We start from the raw sequence: 21,553 nt of genomic DNA on the forward strand, positions 1-21,553 counted from the left end.
CAGGAGGAGAAAAACCTTCCTTCTTAACCTTCCAAGGAAGTCAGTGTAAAAAGATTTTATTCCAAGTAGTTTTGGAGCATTCATATTGGTCCATTCATCCTGAAACTTTAACACAATGTGAAGGACAGCTGCTGTGTTCAAATGATGTAGTAAACTAAAATTTTGGGGGAAAAACGTGATGAATATTTTTGATTGCACAGTGATATATAAACATTTTTATATAATGGGTTGTCAACACTGTTAATAATGCAATAATAAAAAAAAATTAATGGCAAGAATTCTTTTAAACTAATTGTTTAGTGACTTTAATTATAAAGGCACTGTTAAGCATTGTAGTGCACTGTTTCTTTAAGAGGTACTACAGTATGGTGTGTTTCCTATTGCTCAAGAGAGAATTTGTGCTATAAGCTGATGTGGTCCACCACCTACTGCTCCTCTATTTACAGCAGTTTGTAAGTAACAAAGCCAAATTTGTGTATAATTTGAACACGGGAATTATGTAGCCGATAAATCAGCTAGCTGGAACACTGTCAATTTTTTCAGATCACTGTTTGGCATCTACACCATGTGTTCTCCTGTACTCTCCTGTCTCAAATGTTTATTTTGCCCAATTGGTGTTTTCTTGGTACCCTTGGAATATTCCCTCACACACATCCTTAACAATTAATCTTAAGCACCACAACGGTAATGGTGTTCCTCTATAAGGGAAAAGTTCCAGGTTTTGTAGGGGTTCTGCTACAAAATAGAAGAATTAGAAATAATGTTCCTGAATAACTGACAGTAATTAACTAATTCTGCAAAGGCTCATTTGTCCACTCATGTCTAAAAACTAATCTTATATTTTTAAATATAAGCAAATTAAAGTATAATTGCGATTATGATTAACTATGCAGTCCGATACAATGCAATTTTTTGACACCCCTAATATACACATAAATATATACAATTAAAGACAACATATTTCATTCTGGAGAACTAAATCAAACATGAAAACATCACACATCCAAAACTATACCATTTGTACTAATTCAGAAGCTCTACACCTTTTAAGGTGGGATAGTGTGTTTGAGTAAAAAGACAACTGTAGCTGGATTGTTGCTAAAAAATAACTTGAATGTAAGCTTTAATTCACTGTTTAAATTACCACAGAAACTCATTTGTCACTCAGGCTGTTTAGTTTTGTAGCAATTTCTGTATATGATTAGTTTCATGCCATTAGTGCTTTCCCAAATGGAGTTTCAGTAATTATGTATACTATTTAACCTTTATTCATCCAGGTTTGTCCCATTGAGATCACTGATTTCTTTTACAAGGGAGGCCTGACTAAAAATGGCAACAACAAAGAGTTACAACAAAGAATATACAAAAAAACATTTTCAGATAAATACATCCTATGTAACACATCTACACAAGAAAAGTCTGGACTCAGTGCACCTCACCATAGCCTTAAAACTGTTACAATGTTTTCAATCTTAATAGTAACAACAAATAAATCAATATTGCCCACCTATAGAGCAGTAATAGAGCAAAATTCTTATTTCAACATTTGGAATATGAATTTCCGCAGTCCAAACGCTCCAGATGCTGTTTCTTTGTCATGGCTGAAAGAGAAAGAGAAAGCCTGAGCCATTTCACTGCGAGGCTCTTTGTTTCCCCATTTACTGAGCCAGGGATGCTTATAAAAAAACTGCCTTTTTCCAGTGCACAGAATAGAGGGCTAGAAAATGGTGAGCAAACATTCCCTGAAATTTATAAAAAAGATTGTTGGATTAAATTTGTGAACATTGCATTTAAACTGTAATCCACAATAGAAGGGTGAAAATCTTCACACATAAACACAGCCACACTGATGTTCTATGGGATAAGCCTGACAGACTGCAAGATAGTTATCCTTTCTGGTGGTGGATGCAATATTAATACCACATTCATTCCTCATTGTGTTGATCTGCTAAGTGACAATGGCACCGAGGCTCAGCGGTCATGCTCGACCCACTGGCCTTTTTGGTATAGCCTCAGAAAGAGACTTTAAATATGTATGAAGTTCTGCTGCTGTGCAACACTGAAGCAGATCAGAAGACATGAACACAAGAGAACTGGGGAACGCTAATTTTCTTTCTCTAGCTCCCTCTACCCTATCTCAACTCACTCATATTACAGAGACGGCTGGGCTGTGCTCACTGATGAAAAGTTAATGTCTGCTAATTGCCTAGCTGGAGTGCTTGAGCATTCAGAAGAGGGTTGCTTTTTGAAGGTTGTGGGCCCATGGTGGGATTGTTCCATGTCTTTGAACGCAGCCAGACATCAGGCTGTTTGTATGCATTCATTTCACCCTCCAGTGCTGACACGTCTTGTCAACAATTTACTATGTTTTCTTCCTTTTTTTTCGAAAGCAGCAGCTAGCCACACCCACCCACTGTATAGGGGGCTTTTCTGAAAAATATTCCTCCAAATACTTCATGCAAAATGCTCAGAGAATGTGAACATGCACACACAAGCATGCAAATTGTCTTGCCTGCCTCTGTAATGGGGAATCACAGGTGCAGTTTAATTGAAAGGGTTGGGGTGCTGCTCTTTGAAAGCAGTTAAATGCTCTCATAGGCTGGCAGATTGAAGTAGCCAAGTGTGCAGCTTCCCCCGCCCCCAAGCCATACTCTACAGCCCCACATCCCTACACCTTATAAATAGAGCAGTGCAATGGAAACTGCTAACAGGTCATTTGCAGTGAAATGTATATTATTTTGACAAGTTTACCCTGCTAGAAAAATCTGCATAGACCACCATACACTATATGCCTCAGTGCCAAGTTCAGTTTATTTACATTAGCCTCTCTCAACTTGGGTGTTCCATCTGGCATTGTCAGTGGTGCCATCAAAAAAAATATACATAGCTTTATCATGAAAATGCAGCTATGATATCAAAACAATGATGTGGCTGGAAATTAAATTGCAGCTAGACCTGAATAATTTCTGCTCCATAGCATTTACAGCCAATAGGGTTGGTAAAAGTGAAGTCCGAAACATCTAAGAATAAAGAATATTCTGAGTTTACCTCTCAGCATATTAAAATACATATACATGAAATAATTAAATATTTAAACATCACCCATCATCCGTCAGTATGCCGGCCTAATTCCGGTCAGATTGATTGGCTAGATTGAGCAGTAAGGCAAGAGAAATTGATCATGTACGTTAAATTCATATTTCAGTCTACTAATGATAGTTATAAGAGCCAAAGCTAAGAGTTCAGGGCGAAGCTGCCCGGGAGGCTGCAAAATTAATTGAAAAGGCATTAAGAAACACCCCTGCTGCTCCGTTATCTTCCACTCCATCGGGTTCCACCCCACCACGTGACAGACAGCCTATAGTTAGCACTAGCTGTAGGTAGGAAAATATCCTAGTGTTAGCCAACAGCAGGCTATCAGTCAAACATTTTGGCCTCTTAATACTATCATAGCAAATTAGCGGCCTTTAAAACGGCAATGCAGCAGGTGAAGGGGTGTGGTTTTTTGGTGCGATGCCCAGTTAGCGATACCAATAATTTTTTTAATGTAGAAGACTGGAAAATAAAGTTAGACCATTTTATTGAGTGTGTGCACCCTTTGAAATTTTGTTTTTCAAAATGTCTTAGAGGACCATACAACATCTAGCCCATTCTAGCCTTTCAGCAGCACATATTTCTATTTAGTACCTGATTATAAAAGATGATAAAACCATGCAAGTTTATTTGCTCAATCTTAATCTCTAGTTAATCAAACGGAATGTCACTACACATGTTTTTGACATACCCAAAAAACAAAAAACAACACAACAACAGGACAACAGGAAAAAAAAAAAACAACACAAAAGCTTGTTTTTATTATTGTATATTTTTGTATAATAACAGTGCAAGTAGCCACATGTCCATTTTTTCCTGTTTAATTTCAGGTACACAGCTCTTAAACTTAATATTTAGTGTCATATACCAGTTACATACAAAACACATTTGCTTTTCTTCAGCTGGAAACATCCAGTTTGCTCCTGAATACTTGCACAGAAGTCTTTGTACATATGGCCTCATAGCCCACAGGCATCCACTACAGCAGATACCAACCAGGCATCTTCAGACGAACATTACCCTCAGTGTTTATCTTGTCTTTTCATTTTGAACAGGATGCCACTGTGTTTGCTTGTTAGACTTTAATATCTGGGCCAGTACTCACTCTATAACTTCTCTGTCCAGTCTTGTCTCGGGGGGAAAACTTGAAATGATATGAGAGAGGAAGCTGCAGTAGCTTTTCTGTTCATCTTTCATTTTTCATCGTTCATTTTCCTTTGAGTCACGGACTCTCCCATGAACAACACAGAAAAGCCAGCCTTCAGAAGCTTCCAAAAATGTTTAATTTCCTCCCTGCCAACACCCTGACTGGACCTGAACAGAACGCCCACTGTCCTGCTTTGGTGAAACCTGCAGAGATCAACAACACAGAAATTTAGAACAGATAGATTCAGCCACTTGCTTTTTGCAGGCTCTGCGGTAGATTTGGAATCACTTCTACTGTGGAAATGCCTACCAAAAGCTTCTCAATGTTCAAATGACTTCTTAAATGATCAGCTGGAAAAACAACTACCTATTTGTTTTCCGAGTTTAGTGGTAAAACCATAGAGCAGCACTGACTTAATTATCCTCCTCAAGCCTGAAAGAATGAGCGATCAATAGATAATATAATCGCCTGGCAGTGCTTCATTCTGATGGCCTGTAACCGCATGTGGAATTCCTAGGATAACTCAGCCGCTCTGAGGATTTCAGTGTGAGCCAGGTTTTCAGTGTGTATTCAGGGATAGCCCATGGCTTAAGCTGCCTGCTGGAGCACCATGGCTGTATTAGCAGTTTGCATAGTATAGTGACAAAACTGCTGCCTTCTATGACACAGACTGGAACTCTGTTTTCTTCCCTTGGTAAGATCCCTACACCAATTATAAAGAGTCAAAATTTTTTAGAGCCTTTCTCAAGCTCAATAATGCTTTACAAATACAAATTAACACAAATAAATACACACACACACACACACACACAATATTCCATGTTTTGGCATTGTAAACGTACACTAAGCAATCACTGAATTAGGAACACCTACCCTGTATCTACAGTCATTGTCTATTTTATCAGCTCCATTGACCATAATGAAGCACTTTGTAGTTTTCTGCATTCTTTCTTATCCCCATTTCATTCTGCTCTTCAATGGTCAGGACCCCTGACAGAACTATCATAGAGCAGATATGATTTGGGTGGTGGATTATTCTCTGTGCTGCAGTGACATTGCCGTGGTGGTGGTTGTGGTGGTGGTTGTGGTTGTGTAAGTGTTAGTGAATAAGACACAGCAGCACTTTTTTAAAAACCTCAATGTCACTGCTGGACAGAGAATTGTCCACCTACAAAAAATATCCCGCAACCATGTTCATTAATGAAGGACTAGGGCATGAACAACACAAAGTGTACAGCAGCAGATGAGCTACTGTCCCTGACTTTAAATCTACAAGTGATACTGATGAGGTAGGTGTGCCTAACAGAGTGGACAGTGAGTGGACAGAGTGTTTAAAAATTTGAGCATTACTGCTGTATCTGATCCACTCATACCAGCGCAACCCACACTAACTCACCACCAATATGTTGGTGTCATTGCAGCTTTGAGAATGAATCATTGGTGGTCCTAACCATTGAAGAACAGGGTGAAATGCGGATAAGCAAGTATTTGGGGAACACAGATGGACCATATTCTGTAACTGTAGAACTACAAAATGTATGGTCAGTGAAGATGATAAAATATGCAATGTCTAGATACAAGGTTCCTAATCCAGTGGTCGTTCAGTATATATTGCAGTGGCTTGCCATTTTAAAACCTTTTATATTTTATTTGTTTTATTATTCAGTAGGCAAGGAGTGTAGTTTGAGTTGGGCTTATTCTCTTTCCATTCTGATCAATATCCCTAAATCACCACTTGATCAATAGTAGATTCCAGATTAGCTCTGAAGAAATATCAATTGACCCCTGTTCCAAGGTAAAGATTTCTATTTAACAATAACTAAGCTGTTCAATTCTATTGACTAACCCTTATGAATAAACTATACTCAATAACATCATGTCCAGTCGGCTCCTTGAGCCTCTGTCTTGAATCTGTCTTTTCTATGTTTGACCAGTAAAATATGCCTAGATCACTAGTTTTGTCAGAAAAAGAAGCTGTTTTTTCTTGTATAAATTCAGTGACCGTGTGCATGTTGTCCTCTCCAGGCCAAGGCTTTTGCTCATGTGGCCGCTGTATCTGTGGTGATGGATGGTTTGGGAAGCACTGCCAATTTCCCCGCAGCTGTGACATGACTGAGGACGAGAGCAAGAGCTTGTGTGAGACTGCCCAAGGTGTCATGTGCTCTGGAAAAGGTAAAACATTGCACTCCTGCAGCCACACTTTATTCCAGACAGTAAAGGTGAAACTGCAGAACTGACCTTATTGTTGAGATGCCACATTTGAAAATAATATTTGCATAACTCATTCATCTTTTGCAACCACTTCACATGGTTCAGGTTTCCGGTGTATCCAGAGCTTACCTGGAGTATTTGAGTGCACCGCAGGAACACACCAGTCCATCACAGGGCATCACACACTCACACAATCCCTCATACACACATATCTGTGGGATAAATCACACTGAGAATCCACCTACAAACGTGTTTTTGGACAGCAGGAGGAAATCTGGATTAAACCTGGATTAAACCCACACAACAAACTCCTCACAGATTCACTTATGGTGGAGATTGAACCCACAAACACAGGACCCTGGAGTTGTGTGGCACTGACTCTACCTGTAGCACCACCATGCTGGTAACAAGTATTATGAGTTATTAATTATGAGTAGAATAATTAATGAGGCAGCCCTAGTCCTTGGACGCAGCCTGTATTTATAGAGCATTTAGTGTAGGGATGCACAATTTATTGTCAATTGAATTATCATTCACAGAATATTAGGACATTTTAATTTGTATAATTATTTATATATTTCACTATTGAAATGGATAATGTAAAATAAATTGCATATCTGATAATACAGAAAACCCACACAGAAAACAAGATCACTATTGCTATTCCAATGAGAATCTTTGGAAAAGGTGCTTAAATACACTCATGATTGAAATCTTCAACAACTGTAAAACATTATGGCATTTTCATTGCACTGGATTTTTAATGGTTTAACCAATCCTTACAGTGTGGAAAATTATTTCTCCAGCTGAATACTAGAAGTAGATGGCCACAGGCAACATAAAAATAAATAAGGTATATAACACAAAAAAAAGAGAAGGAATAGATCTAAACACCACTAATAGAACACAAAAACAACACAGTGAACACAAACAGCTGGAAACACTAGTCATAAACACTACAACTCCTAACAATGAGGCCACCAGTGCATCATGGAAGCTGTGACATCATCCACTGCTTGTCCTTACACTCTCTCACTCTCTCTCTCTCTCTCTCTCTCTCTCTCTCTCTCTCTCTCTCTCTCTCTCTCTCTCTCTCACCCTCACACACCCCTGTGTGTGTTGCTCAACAATGATTGTCAGAAATGTCACATAATTTACTTATGATAATGTTCAAGATATTGTTATGTCTGCTTAAAGGAACACTAGGTAGTATTTTTGCCTCACAGTTACAGTTTCAAAATTATTGTGATACTCTACTGACCTTTCATAGGGAGAATACAGCCTCTGTCGTTGCTACACTGGGCTCAGCACTACAGAAAATGCACTTTGTAACATTTGTTGGAAGTTAGGAAACCACCCACTCCCTCCCCCTCATTTGAGATTTCAGGATAGTGCTGTATAAATTAATTAACTGTAACTGTGTATATATTTAACTGTTGTAACTATATATGTATATGAATTTACTTCAATATGAGTAATTTTGAGTGAAATTTAATGTACTATAACTTTTGTGGAAATGGCTGAAGGTGGTTACAACTGAGATAGAGCACATTAGCCAGCTCAGCATGACCCACAGCATGCTGCGATACTGCAGTCTACTTTTACATTTGTTGCATTTGTTATGCAAGTTTTAAGAAATGCCTAATTAAAAGTGAACTGCCTAAAAACTGCAAAATAAGGACAGTAAGCATCCAGAAAGGGAGAGTTGTGTCAGCAGGATTTAGTGCTGTACCAGTGGCATCTAAATGAAGATGAGTACATTTATCTGCCTCCAACACAGTTGTAAGAAATAGATCACCATTCCCTCCCACCCTGACTCTGTCTCCCTCTCTTTCTTTCTTATACATGCATGCACATTCATAAGCCAGACGCAAACATAAGCCTCTCGTCTTTTCAAAGTCTCCACTTCAAACCTGTTCTAAAGGTATAAATAGAGACAGGGGAGCAGCAGTGTGCATCTTTGGGCTTTGAAAAGCAAGGAGACATGGGGAAATGTTTGCTCCCCACCCACCTTGGAACTTTAGCACCATATTATCCTCCCATAACCTCCACCACTTGCCCTTGAACAGCTGAAGGATGCTCCGAGTCAGGATTCCACAAGGCCGAGTCAGAAGAGCCCAGGCTATTATTATCAGTGTGTAACCTGTCAGTGTCCTGAGAGGAATACATTTTACTCTTTAGCCGAAATGGTTGTGAAATTCGTATTTGATCCGCTAGCATAAGTGCAGCTACTATAGTTCACCAAAATAGAGCTGGATGGTAGGGTTAAATTTCAGTATCACAATATTTTCCAAGAATATCTATTTTGGTTTGCATTAATGAAACTCCAGAAAACATGCTTCCAGAGTAGATCTACTGAATTCTAAAAACTGTCAGTAATACTTTACTGCAGGTGTTTATTAATAACTCTTTCATGCCAGCTGACATAAACATCTATATCTCTCAAGCCCTCTTTAACTGTAAAAGTCATTAACAAGGTAACTATGTAGTGTGTTTCCTTCCATATCCCCATTCAGTCTTGTCAAAGGGTAAGATGAATAAAATATTTGAATTGCACACAGTGTACTTTTCTCTAATATATTTGCAAGCAGGGTGCATTTGTTGTATATTGGAGTGCTTATGTGCACCTGATTTGGGGATAATTTTAGATATGGGATGCCCTGCATCCTCACACACCCAAGCAGGCAGACACAAACAGAATGTGCAAGGCTGCTAGTTTGAGTACCAGGTCAGGGCTAAAGGATATTCAGAATTACAGAATTATATTTTTAAAAAATCACATATACTTTTGTTCAAAGACTCAAATGTTGGCAAAACGTTGCAGTCACATTTGTTCTACAGTTGACCAAGAGCTGTATATGCTATGAATATTTAATCTAACTTTTCATTAAAACCAAGCTCAGGTCCCATTATATGCCTGTTTCAAAAATATCAAGGATTTAATGCTAGAATATAACAGGGTTTGAAGTAAAAAATATTTGAATGTTAAACCCTATGGGAAAATGCAAAAATTATGCAAAATAGGTATAAAGTGATATTTGATTATAAATTCCTAATATTCTGATGTGTATTCACATGTAGTGCCATTACAGACATAAATAAGCTTCGTCACCTCATAATGTTGCAATATAAATTGCACCAATATTAAGCATAGCTCTGGCCTCAGAGCTGTTTTATGTGTTTCAGGCTCTTGTCACTGTGGGAAGTGCATCTGTTCACCACAGGAGTGGTACATTTCTGGTGAATTCTGCGAATGTGATGACAGGGAGTGTGACCAGCATGACGGCTTGATCTGTACAGGTACAGTTCACATACACCATTTAACACCTCCACATGCACTCACACATACATACAAACGCACACACACACACACACACACACACACACACACACACACTTCCCCAGCTTTGTTGCTTGCTTGTTCTTTCTGAAGGCTCCTGGCTGGCTTTGGTGTGACTTCAATTTGATTGGTGGATTAGATAGCTCAGTGCCAGGCTTACACTGAGCTGTCCAGTCAGTGAAGCTCCACTGCTTCATTCTCTTCCTCTAACACCCCTGGCTGAAGTTCAACAGACAGGAAACTCAACAGAGAGCACACAGACCCTTATAATAATTCAATACATTAAAATAAAATATAAAAATCACCAATAATATGTGGGCACCTGATCCTCCTACAAATCTTCTAAGGTCATGTTTATTTATTTGGACTGTGGCCCCCAATTTGTTGCATTAACAACCTTTACTCCTCTGAGAATGGTTACACTAGTAGTTGGAAGATTGCTATGAGGATTTGATGGCATTCAGGCACATTTACATTAGGGAGTCCCAGTACTGATTCTGGATCACAATAGACACTTCACCACATCCCTGGATGGCGCTCAGTTACTCCAGAGATCACAGCCCCCCCTGCTCCAGGCCAGTGCTGGGGACTAGACACTTCCCTAGGTGACACTAGATATTGAGCATTGTGACTTTAAGCTATTAAAAGTTAAAGTAAAAGAAAACTATGTAAGATTTTTCTTTTTTTCTCTCCTGGGCTCTCCCTACAGCTGCAGACTGTAATTCATTTTACAGCACTGTCCTGAAATCAAGGGGTGACAGGTTTCCCACCCTCCCCCACTCACTGAATGAGTATTTCTCGAATGTCTCCTCTGATCATATACTGTATGAGATATAATAAAGTCATAGAAATTAGTTATAATAGCTGTTTGTTTCATGTTTATTATCAATAAGGACTAAAATGTTTTCAAGCAAATCAGCATATTCCTACTTTTTTTTTTTTTATTGTTGGTAGCCAAATGAAAAGTGTGCCTGAGGAGCCCCGTCCCGCCCACACCCCTTGAGGGTATGGGCTTCGCAAGCTTATATTTTGATCTGCTTGTAGTTCTAGGTCCTAATGATATTTGGAGTTGTCTTTAAACAGTGGATAAATTCTAGGAAAAAGCAGATAAACTCTAGTGGTTAAATTCTAGGAATCCTGCCTTCATTATGAGCTGCGGAGTTATTCAAGCAATTATCCCAGTCCTCCCACACAAACAAAAGAGCAGTTAAAACAGGCGGAACACTATTGTAAATATTAAATGTCACTGATTAGCATATTAGTGATTAGGGCATATGTCATTTATGGATAAGGATTATTACAACATTTTTTATGTTGCAATGGGAATACTTGTTTTTTGAGTAGACAAGAAAACTATGTATAAATACAAACAAGCAGGCATTTTTACCCTCCTAGGGCAAGAGTAATGCCGCTGACCTTTAGAGGTATAATCATGCAAAAACATGCCGACCATGTTGAGAATACTAATTTTGCATTGGTGAATTTCATGGCGTCTTGATCAAGAGTTTCTCATTACATGTAAATTGTTGAGTGATGTGGAAAATATAATGTATTAGGAATGCCTGCTGCTTAATTTCATGGGCTGCAAATTAGAAGTCCAACAGTTTGAGTGACTCCGAACATCAATTAACATGGTAAAACCTACCCGCCAAAATTAAAAGGTTAGTTCAAACCCACTCGTCTATACGTGTAAGTGACTACTGGTCCAAGGAAAAAAAAATGTCCCTGTTTTCAGCAGATAGTGCTTGGCAGCAACCAAAAATTATATTGAATATTCAAGTTAAAATATTCAAAATATATCTGAGTATCCTTTATCCACAGAGTTATTGTTGTTTTGATAACATAATGGCTCACGTAAAAGTACCTTCCAAAAATACAAGAGCAGCAGCTCATGAAATAGATGGTTTAGAGGCATTACAGATAGTTTTGGAGAACTGGTGTTCTCACAGCAAGACAAACCCCTCTCCTGTTTTTGTTTATTCAGAAGTGCTTCATATTTTAGGGTGGAATGGTATGTTTCACTGTAGCTTGCCCGTGGTTGAATTGTCACAGAAAATCATTTGTAGCTCGAGCTGTTTCATTTTGTAGCACTTTTCGTTTAATTTTATGCAATTAGCAGCTTTCCGAATTTTGAGTCAGTTCCTAGTTGTGTAATGTAACTGTAACAGAAAAAATAATTCTCATTTTACTCATTTTTGGAGGTGAAATATAGCAAAATTCTCACCTCATTTCATGGTTTTCAGTATTTGGAGTTCTTTCCACTATGTAAAGGCCTCCAGATGCTGTCTCTCCACTGTGGCTTGGAGGACAATGGGATTTGGATTGGATTAAAATGTACCAAAATTGTTCTTAAGTACATGCATGTGAGTAAATGTAACCAGTTACTACCAACTTCCGGATCTGACACATCTCAGCTGTTATCATGTGTGTGATGAAGTCAGCTGAAGCTCCCATCTGAGCACCCAGTCCTTTTAAACATTAGAAGAAGACTAAACAACACAGTGGTGTTTATGAGGAGCTCTATAGTAATAACCCACAGTGAGCCCTAGCTGCAGGGAGCCAGTAAGGAGCCTAAGGAAAATATCTCAGCTGATGGATTGGTAAAACAATGTGCAATTAGCTGTTTTTTCTTTGTTTTTGTAAAATATGTAAGTAAGTGCAGTAAAAGTTGACAGTTTTACACTTCTCAGGCTTGTAGAATGTTTGAATGACAGTCCCTCCTCTCTCTTCTCATTGCAGGGAATGGAGTGTGTAACTGTGGAACCTGTGAGTGCTGGGACGGTTGGACAGGAAACGCCTGCGAGATCTGGGTGGGGGAGGAATACTAGCATGGACACACTTTCTAGAGACTGTTTTAATCAAAACAGATAGGGCTGCTGCAGAGAAAGCATTTATGGGCGTGTGGATGTTCCAATAAAAGAGAAGCACTTGGAACTTGGGATATATTTCTTGACTTCACTTATATAACAGAATTCATTGTACCGGTTACAAATTTTCTTTATTAAAACATTGTTTTTCCTCTTTGTATGCACGTCAAACAATCATGGGAGCAAGAGACATGTTGGTATGTAGACACAAATATTTTGTATACCTGTGTTTCTAATACAACTATATGTATGGAAATCTGTTTATAGGAACGCTTACATAGATTCCAGAGCGACACACAAGAAGATGCGAATACATGGGCAGGATCCAAACAATAATAGATGAAGAAAAACATCTTCCCATCCAGGTTATGATTTGTCAGAGTATTATTATCGAGTGGAGAAATTCATGAGAATTTGTTGTGCATTCCTCGTAAATATTTAGTGATGTCTAAAAACCAAAGTTATACCCTGCAATCAGGCTTTTAGTTTTTTTTGGATTGACTTTTAATGTTTAGTTTTTTTCTTAAAATCATGGAAACCAGTCACTATAAAATGTTCTGAAATAATTCTGTGAGACTAAGAAGGAGACATTGTTTGCAAATGTATAATGCTTTACAATAAATCTTTTGAGATACAATGCCAGTGAATCATATTGATATATTAATCTGTATGCAGTGGTCTTCTTTAAAGGGGAATTTGACCCGTGTTTCTTATTGTCTCTATAATTTAATTATGAAGGTGTAAGCAATGTTTTTAGATTGTTTTCTTGTAAATTGTTCCATTCAAGAGAAGATTTCTCAATCATTATTGTTCACATTCATGGTGATAGGATTCCTGAAAATGCCTCTGACAACGCTACAACGTAAGCACATGCTCTATCCAAGACGTGAGCCACCCAATGTTTCTTTTCAAACTGCCATCAACCCAACCCCAGTGGACAGCTCAACACATTTGGAGAAGAACAATAACTGCACCGTTGACTAGCACTGTACAGAAGGAGGGTGATACAGAAATTCTGAAAAATCAGTGGAATCTCTCTTTGACTGGGGCATACGTATATATGTATATGTGCATATGTCCATGCTTAAGCATTCATGTCATATCCTGAAGAGAAATTCCAAGTAGTATGAAAACTAGGGAATAAAGGTCTGCTTTGTCCAAATCATGCTGTTCAGTATCAGCCAACAGCTTAATTCATCAAAAAGACTGGGTACAGTAATATACTGCACAGAGTATTGCATTAAATTTCTTACTGACATTACAGTACACCTTTATATAAATATTTTATTCAATATGTTGTATCTGTGTATACAACCAACACAAACTGTACAAGTGCAGACAAACTCTTTGCATATATGTATGTAAAATTAGCAGAACATACCAACATTTCTGGATACACATAGCCTACAACATGCAGTTCTTAAATGCCATCCTCTTCCCATGCAACAGATGAAATCATGGTCAAAGTAAGGTAATTAAAGTAATTATAAAATCCCAAAAAAAAAAACACATAATGAAGACCGCAATGAAAAAGAATTACAAGGAAAAAGACAAAACTAACGAAACAGCCGATTATCACACACGACCTGCATGAAACAGAACACAACTCAGAAACATCTGCAAGAGGAAATCTAAAGGAACAGTCGAACAGTCAGACATACAGATGTACGTTTACTCACCACTCATTTACAAAAATAAATTCAACCTTCATTAATAACCAGTCAACTGGTTTGCAGGGCACGTTAGCCCAGCATGTAGAGTTCATTGGAGAGAATGAATGGTCGATGCTTTATGCAGAAGTGGGACACCAGCCCTCAACTGGATTTGAATGGTAGAAGCTCCCTTGTGTGGATAGTACTGCATGTCATTCTAGCATTAAAGTAGCAGTTATACAGTCAAATATGTAAGTCTAACTAATGTGCTTGAACACTCCCTAATAAGAAACTAGCTCATAATCATAATCATAAATCCCAATAAATTCCAGAAAATAGAAGGTCTTCCAATGAAGCCTTGAGTATATTTGCAATTGAGCAGCCCAGCTTCAGTCTACATAATAACATTCGAAAAATCGTATTCATTAAAACTAGGAAACAACTGTTAAAGCAAGACAGGCTTCATATCAAATCCGCTGATAGAGTCGGATAATCCTTGCTAATGCACTAAGAAAGTCACAAGTTAGATGATGACTCAGAACCCAAAGTGCTATGATGTCCAATCCAGAGAGAAAGTATGAGAAAAACCTTAAGATATCATGCCCATTCATTTGATGCTGACTAGTAATCCATTCTACATTTCTCATACTTTGGTCCTTAAGGAAACGCATGCAGATGGTTAATTAATAGGTGCCTTTAGTCTTTTTTTTGTGGTTGTTTTTGTTTTTAAAGAACTGTATTTATTCTAAGGACTTTAATCGCACCCATCCAAGATTAACTAAAGGAAGGCAAAGAGGGTCAGTTCTGTTATGAGGATGTATCTTATGATTATTGATCACAGTGAGCAAAAGAACGAAAGTTGTGAGAGTGGGCTTTTAGCTTTTTAGCACTGCCCACTGCATTTAACTGGACGTGGGTGGGTCTGGGATATTGGATGTATGGAGAAACTTTGGTCAAATTCAGGATTAACCTCAGCGGATTGGGATGGGAACTGAGAGGGTGAATGTACTCTGTAAGCTACTGTGTGTGTTTGGGTGTGTCTGTGTTGGGTGTATTTTTTCTCGTGGGAGGAGGGGGGTGTTGGGGGCATGAGGCACCTTTAACCCAGCACAGACTGGGTACATGTTTTTGCATGCTGGGTTAGAGGTCATCACAGGCACAAGATAGGCCAATATGAGCAGTACTGGACTCTGCATGCTGAGCTAGGAAGAAAAAAAGTCTCCTTATTTAGAATTGTAATATCTAGTCATTAAAAATCTATTTTTTAAAGCTTTTTTGTTACTTTGTTGTATACAGTGAAAACATTTGTCATATATAAGCCATCTCTTGCTTTGCATCGCACTGCAAGAACAGAACACAATACTAACCTTGCCCATGCTTTTGCTGAACGGAAATAGGAGGTGATGCAGCCGATAGTAATGGCGCCTACATAAACTCAGCCATTTTAGCTTGCTGCCTCCGAGTAGACCGACCCCTCCGCTCAGTGGGTCTCAAGAAATAGCCCATAGTTTGGAGGAAACAGCGCCTTCTAAGGGACCGAGGCCTACAAGGCCTATAGATGTTCCTAGAGCCTGTGCTCTAAAACTAATAGTAAAGAAACATAAACAAAAATAGAATTCAAATTCCTCTCTTATATGGGGGGGGGGGGGGGGGTGTAGGGGATGGAGGCAGGAGGCGCCCTGGTGGAAATTCAATATCGATATGTATACGCCACAGCAAACGCTGGTAAAAAAAAATGGCCTTAAGTGCTTGGCCAGCTTCTGGCGTCTCTCTTTCTGGACGCTAAAATAAGAAAGAGAGAAAAATAAATAAATAAATAAACCCAAAACAAAACGCCAGTGCTGAGCCTGAGATGGTGGCCATGGTTCTGTGGACACAGCATTGACCAAGTCCTCCTGAATGATTCCCTGCGAAAAAACAAGCCACCACTGGCATCTCAGTCCTACACACGGAACATATGCACACATGTAGGTGGGTGTGCACTTTTGGGACAACTTGGATATGTGCACACGAAATGTATGTGAAAGTATTTGAGAGAAATACAAACAAAATAGACCAAGAAAATAAATAAACAATCAATCAATCAAATCCAACATAGCCCCTATAGTGCTCAACAGAACAAAAGGAGAGAGTGAGCGACAGAGAGAGAGAGAGAGAGAGAGAGAGAGAGAGAGAGAGAGAGAGAGAACACAAGAGAGAGAGAAAGTGAGAAAAAGAGACACTGAGCAGGAGACACAGGAACAGACTCTATAAAAATTTTTAGAGGAGCGTCCTGTATGTCTTACAGTTTTTTTTCTCAAGTCCATCTGTAGCGAATTATTTCTCCAGAGCATAGCTGGTGTTCACCGTGTATAGAAAATAGATCTGAAATAGACACTGCCGCTATAGGCCCCAAAAGGACAAAAATAAATAAATAAATAAATAAATAAATAAACTGAAGAAAGAAAGAGACGTCATCAAACGACGCACCCGTCCCCGCCTTTCACGGATTGTCACAGTCACAGGAAACGAGGGTGGCGGTTTTATTGTGTTTCGGGGGGGTTAAAGAAAGGCATTCCGTATCCGGGAGGGCATTCCAAGGTGCAGGTGGAGCTGCTTCGTCCAGTCGGAGCCTCCACAGCGTGGCTCTTGTCCGCAGCTCCCTCGATCGATCCGCCAAGTGGAGGGAGAGAGTCAGAGGAGAGGGGGAGAGGAGGAAGATGGGCTCGTCTGGACCGGATCCACAGACGGGACAGGGAGAGTCTGGCTCTCTCTCTGGGGGCAGGGGTCTCTGGCGTGGTCAGTTCAAGGCCACGCTATGTGCTGGGCTTGCTCTCGGGCTTGCTGACTGGTTTGCCTCCGTTCATCACGGCTGGTTCGCTTGTGCTTTTACTCTGAGACACGGCTGCCTTGGGCACTGTCTCCCCTACGTCGTGTAATGATGGCTCTCTGTACATCGCCACTGCAGGAGGAGAGCAGAGGAGAGAGGGAGAAAACGTTACATACATTATCATACCAACAAACCTTTGTTTGAGGAGGATGCACAGCTGTATTTTATTTATATCTATATAATAAAGTCTGTTTCTTAGGTACAGTAAAGATAGCCCTGTTCTAATTAGATCTACAAGAGAAGGTACCACGACGGAATTGTTTACTAATTTCATTTCCAGTACCAGGGAGTCACTGACCCACCAGAGAATCACCATGTCTCACTAAACCCAAAATATTTTGCACAACTGCAAGCTGGGTACTGCATTTTGTAGCATAATTCTGCAAGCATCATTTCAAACAGTAAACAGTAATAAGCAATTAGTTTGTTTATTTAATATATATATTTTTTGGCTCCACCCACACAAAGGCATTTACAACTGGACTTGGACAGAATTGTTGCTAAGCAACATTTTTCAACAGTACATTGTTCTTCACAATAGCTTTCTCTAGAATATGCCTGCAAAGTGGAGTGATATAAGTTATACACTATGCACTAAATTACTTGGTTTAAACCAGTCTTAAACTTGCCAAACTTGTAGCTATCCCAGTAATAATAATCACATTCAAACTGACTTCACACTAATGTTTCAGTAGTGTTCCATGATGTTACTGTTATTAAGTGTTGCACCTGCTGTACAATGCTGAAGCTTCAGTCTATTACCATTGGACGTAATTACGCTGACATAAGAAATTGGCCAATCATATACAAATCACTTTAAAGCATCTCAGACAGTGCTTAGGGATTCCTAAACATTTTGAACAAAGCTCTCCATCTCTTATATTTTACACATTTTAAAACATTTTTATTCATTTATTATTTAGTAATTATTATTCATTTTTAAATTCAGTTTCACTGTGCCAGGAGCTGAAATTAACTTATTTGGTATTTTCTCAGGTCAGTTGTGCAGGAGGTACATTTGTGTCAGGTGACTCTGTTGCTGCACCATTTAAACAGGACATCACAAAATCATGAACATGAGAATTAAATTAAATTAAATTAAAAGGAATCAAGCAAAATTGGGAAAAAATGAAATCAGAAAAATAAGAAAACAGAGGAGAAATGTTAAAGCAATAGGCAATAGGCAATCTGCTGCAGGCTCAGGGTGTGAGCCCATTATTATTTAATGGAATAGGCACTAAAACGGATTATTCTGAACTGGGAAGTCTACACAGGATGAGAACAGTGCTTGACCCTTGTGATATTTTGACCAAAGCATGTCACAGACATTTCACTGAGACTTCAGGACTGTGTTATGTTCTGAAAAATAGGATGTGATGTAATTTGTCACCTTTAATGTGGGGCAAACTGGAAAAAGAAACAAACCCCATTTTGAGGAAATAAGAATGGATCCAAAGCTCAAACCAAAGCTAATTAAGAAATTTATTATTTTTATTTTTTGGTTTATTTATTTAATGGGTGCAATTAATAATTTAATGTGTTCAATCTGACACCTCCAAAAATGAAAATTCACAAATGAAACAAGACTGAAGATTGGGGACAAACTGCAGCACAGTCCAGGTGGAGTAATGAAGCTGTAAATAACCCAAGCTTGGCATAATGCCAGCCATCACATTCAAACTCGAGACTTTTGCTTGGGGGAGAAGAGAGCGTTCATTAGGGCAGCTCTGACAGAGCCTGTGTGAGTTTGTCAGAGTTCAGACAGGCTGTCACTGAGGCTGCAGCTTATGCTAAGTTTCTGTAAAGGAACGGGTCCTGTTCTTCAGGGACACATTTGGCTGCTTATGTAACCGAAACTCAGCTTCTCCATGCACCAAAAAGCCCTGTTCTGAGCTGTTACTGAGATCCTCCCTCTCTTTCTCTGTGAGTATGTGCTATTGCAGCCCCTTATTGAAGGCCTCTCTGCATTTGTGGCCACACAATGCACACAAATCAAAAAGGGAGTGAGAGGTGCGTGAGGCGAACAAATGTCGAGCTGTAATAAAGTCTGGACGTTGCTCACACTCCGACAGCACTGTCCTGTCAGTTCCCTCACAAACCATTGCTGTAAATGATAAAAGCCACCCATCATTATAAATTACATCTCCAACCACAAATAAAGATTTGTGGGGAAGCCAGGGCTTGAGGAATGATACGAAAGCCAGGGCATCCATATCAATGCTTACGTGTACTCTGGAAAGCACATACTGTCATCTGTACCTTCTGGCCATATTCTGTCTTTAGATGATTTGCCAAGTGAAAACATTACTCATGTCCTTCATTTCAAGCTATTGATTAATAACGCTAGGTCATACAGCATTTTGATATTAATGGTATTATTGTGTCATTTCCCTCCTTTGTTTCAGTAACAGATTACCCTCCTCTCTGATGACTTAACACTAGATGTGAAACATTTCTTTTTTAAATGGAATAGAATTCAGCCATGAGAACAATGGGGAGGTCAGTTACTGATGCTGGATGATCAGTTCTGAGGTCAACATTATGTCCATCTGCCCAATTTGCTGTTAGTGGAGCGATTAAGATGTTCTGGGCAGTGTGAACAACCCTCCAAGGCAATTGTCCTGCCTGATGGAGGTGGCCTCTTACAACAGGGTAATGGTCCCTATCACTCCACAAACATTTACACGTTGAGGTTCCAGGAACGTAACAGCATTGTCCTTGCCTCAGTTCGATCAAGCATCTGTGTGATGTACAACTTAACCCCCTGGCAACTTAGAAAACTTGAAGAAGGATCTGCTGCTAATGGCTTGGTGCCAGATTCAGAAGAGCACATGCACAACCGCTGATGCCTCTGAACCAACAGCATATTGTTGCTGTTCAAAAACCTTCTTAACTTTCCACGGAAGTCAATGTTAAAGATTTTATTCCAAAAATTTTTTAAGCATATTTATTGGTTCATCCATCATGATATATTCACCCAGTGTGATGGACAGCTGCTATGCTCAAATGACGTAGTAATGCAAAAATCAACATAAAATAGAGATACATGTTGGACATCACTTAGACAGCAAAGATATTAGGCAGATGGTTATAATGTGGTGGCTCAATGGTGTAGTTATAACTACTGATTTTTCAGATGATTAATCAAGCAGGTTTTAGAGGCCAAAATAAACAGGCTTCACTGAACAGCAATGATTTTCCCAGAAAGAGATCAACTAGATAACAACTAGGAAATGCATCATATTAATGAGTGAGACCATCAAATTTTGTCCTTACTGTAAACATCATTATAATCATTCGCATCATCATCATTATGCAAATTGCCTATTAATCATGCTTTTTTAAGCAAGCAAACAGGTTTACTCTAGCCAGATATATCCAGTAAACCTCAGTGTACAATTAGAATACACTTGAACACCTGACATTTACAAAGAGTATTGGTCTCAACATGTATTGTCTTTAATACCTGTGTAATTACATGTTAACTACAAACACAGCGGCAATATAAATAGCAGTGATATATTCATTATTACTGCTGTCCTGCATATGTAAATGCACAAGTGTACTGGCTTCAGATGTAATTACAGTGTACCTTGACAGTTAATATATCATTAGGTGTAATCACAGTAGCTATCACAGTGACACTGAATACATAACCAGTAGCTGCTCTGTTGTTGCATTTGTTATTAATGTGTATCTACACAGTTTATGGAGGTGCAGTATTTTTGGTGAAAAAAATAATTAAATAAACATCTGGCCTTTTCAGAGCCTATACGGTTCATTGTCATTCTATAATTTATGAGAAAAGGGGAAGAAGAAGAAGATCCTCTCCTGAGGTCAGAGGAAGACCCAGAACAGTTATTACCTTCTAATGGCTTGGGAAGGAAGTGAGCAGCTGGTTTGGTTTTCTTCACACGGTTGCCCTTCATGGCCTGGCCCTCTTTATTGAGGCCCAGGAACCAGGCTCTGCCTGACTCCTGCTGCCTGTACAACATGGACGAGTAGATCACGTAGTAGTTCTCAAACACAGACTCTTTGAACTTGCATTCTGCCGTAAAAAGCTCCTGTGAGAAGAGGGGAAAAGGGAGAGAGAGAGAATGGTTATTATTAATATAGACTTCAACACTACTCAAAACCTCTTATTCATCAAAGTTGCATATGGTCTAATTTGACCATAAAATGAACAAACGTATATTCCTTGATCAAACAGCATTAATGATCTGTGCACACAGCAATGTAGTACAAGACAAAGCAAGGAAAAGCAAGTTTATAAATGGGGCACATTTCATACACAATGGCTTTCATAGTGCTTTACTGAAACAGTGAAAGAAGACTAAAAAGCAACTAAGAATATGAATCGATACAGAGAAGGCA

The 21,553-nt window shown here is 39.0% G+C and overlaps 2 protein-coding genes across 7 annotated transcripts in view; one reads left to right on the forward strand and one right to left on the reverse strand.

The window, feature by feature from the left end:
• itgbl1 (integrin, beta-like 1) overlaps positions 1-15,881 on the forward strand; it is a 120,687-nt gene extending 104,806 nt beyond the window's left edge. The window contains exons 9-12 of the mRNA XM_066685829.1: positions 6,266-6,412; positions 9,638-9,751; positions 12,531-12,601; positions 12,926-15,881. Coding sequence (XP_066541926.1) covers positions 6,266-6,412; positions 9,638-9,751; positions 12,531-12,601; positions 12,926-12,994 — 401 coding nt within the window. The 3' untranslated portion in view covers positions 12,995-15,881. The remainder of the gene's footprint in view (positions 1-6,265; positions 6,413-9,637; positions 9,752-12,530; positions 12,602-12,925) is intronic.
• A 569-nt stretch (positions 15,882-16,450) lies between these two features.
• The window catches only part of fgf14 (fibroblast growth factor 14), a 240,026-nt gene continuing 234,923 nt past the window's right edge, over positions 16,451-21,553 (reverse strand). For all 6 annotated transcript variants that reach the window (XM_066686461.1, XM_066686460.1, XM_066686459.1 and 3 more), the window contains 2 exons: positions 21,045-21,243; positions 16,451-17,251 (listed from right to left, as the gene is read on the reverse strand). In XM_066686461.1, the coding sequence (XP_066542558.1) occupies positions 17,106-17,251; positions 21,045-21,243 (345 nt within the window). In that variant the 3' untranslated portion in view covers positions 16,451-17,105. The remainder of the gene's footprint in view (positions 17,252-21,044; positions 21,244-21,553) is intronic.

The sequence above is a fragment of the Hoplias malabaricus genome, chromosome 12 (genome assembly GCF_029633855.1).
Source record: "Hoplias malabaricus isolate fHopMal1 chromosome 12, fHopMal1.hap1, whole genome shotgun sequence".
Lineage (NCBI taxonomy): Eukaryota > Metazoa > Chordata > Actinopteri > Characiformes > Erythrinidae > Hoplias > Hoplias malabaricus.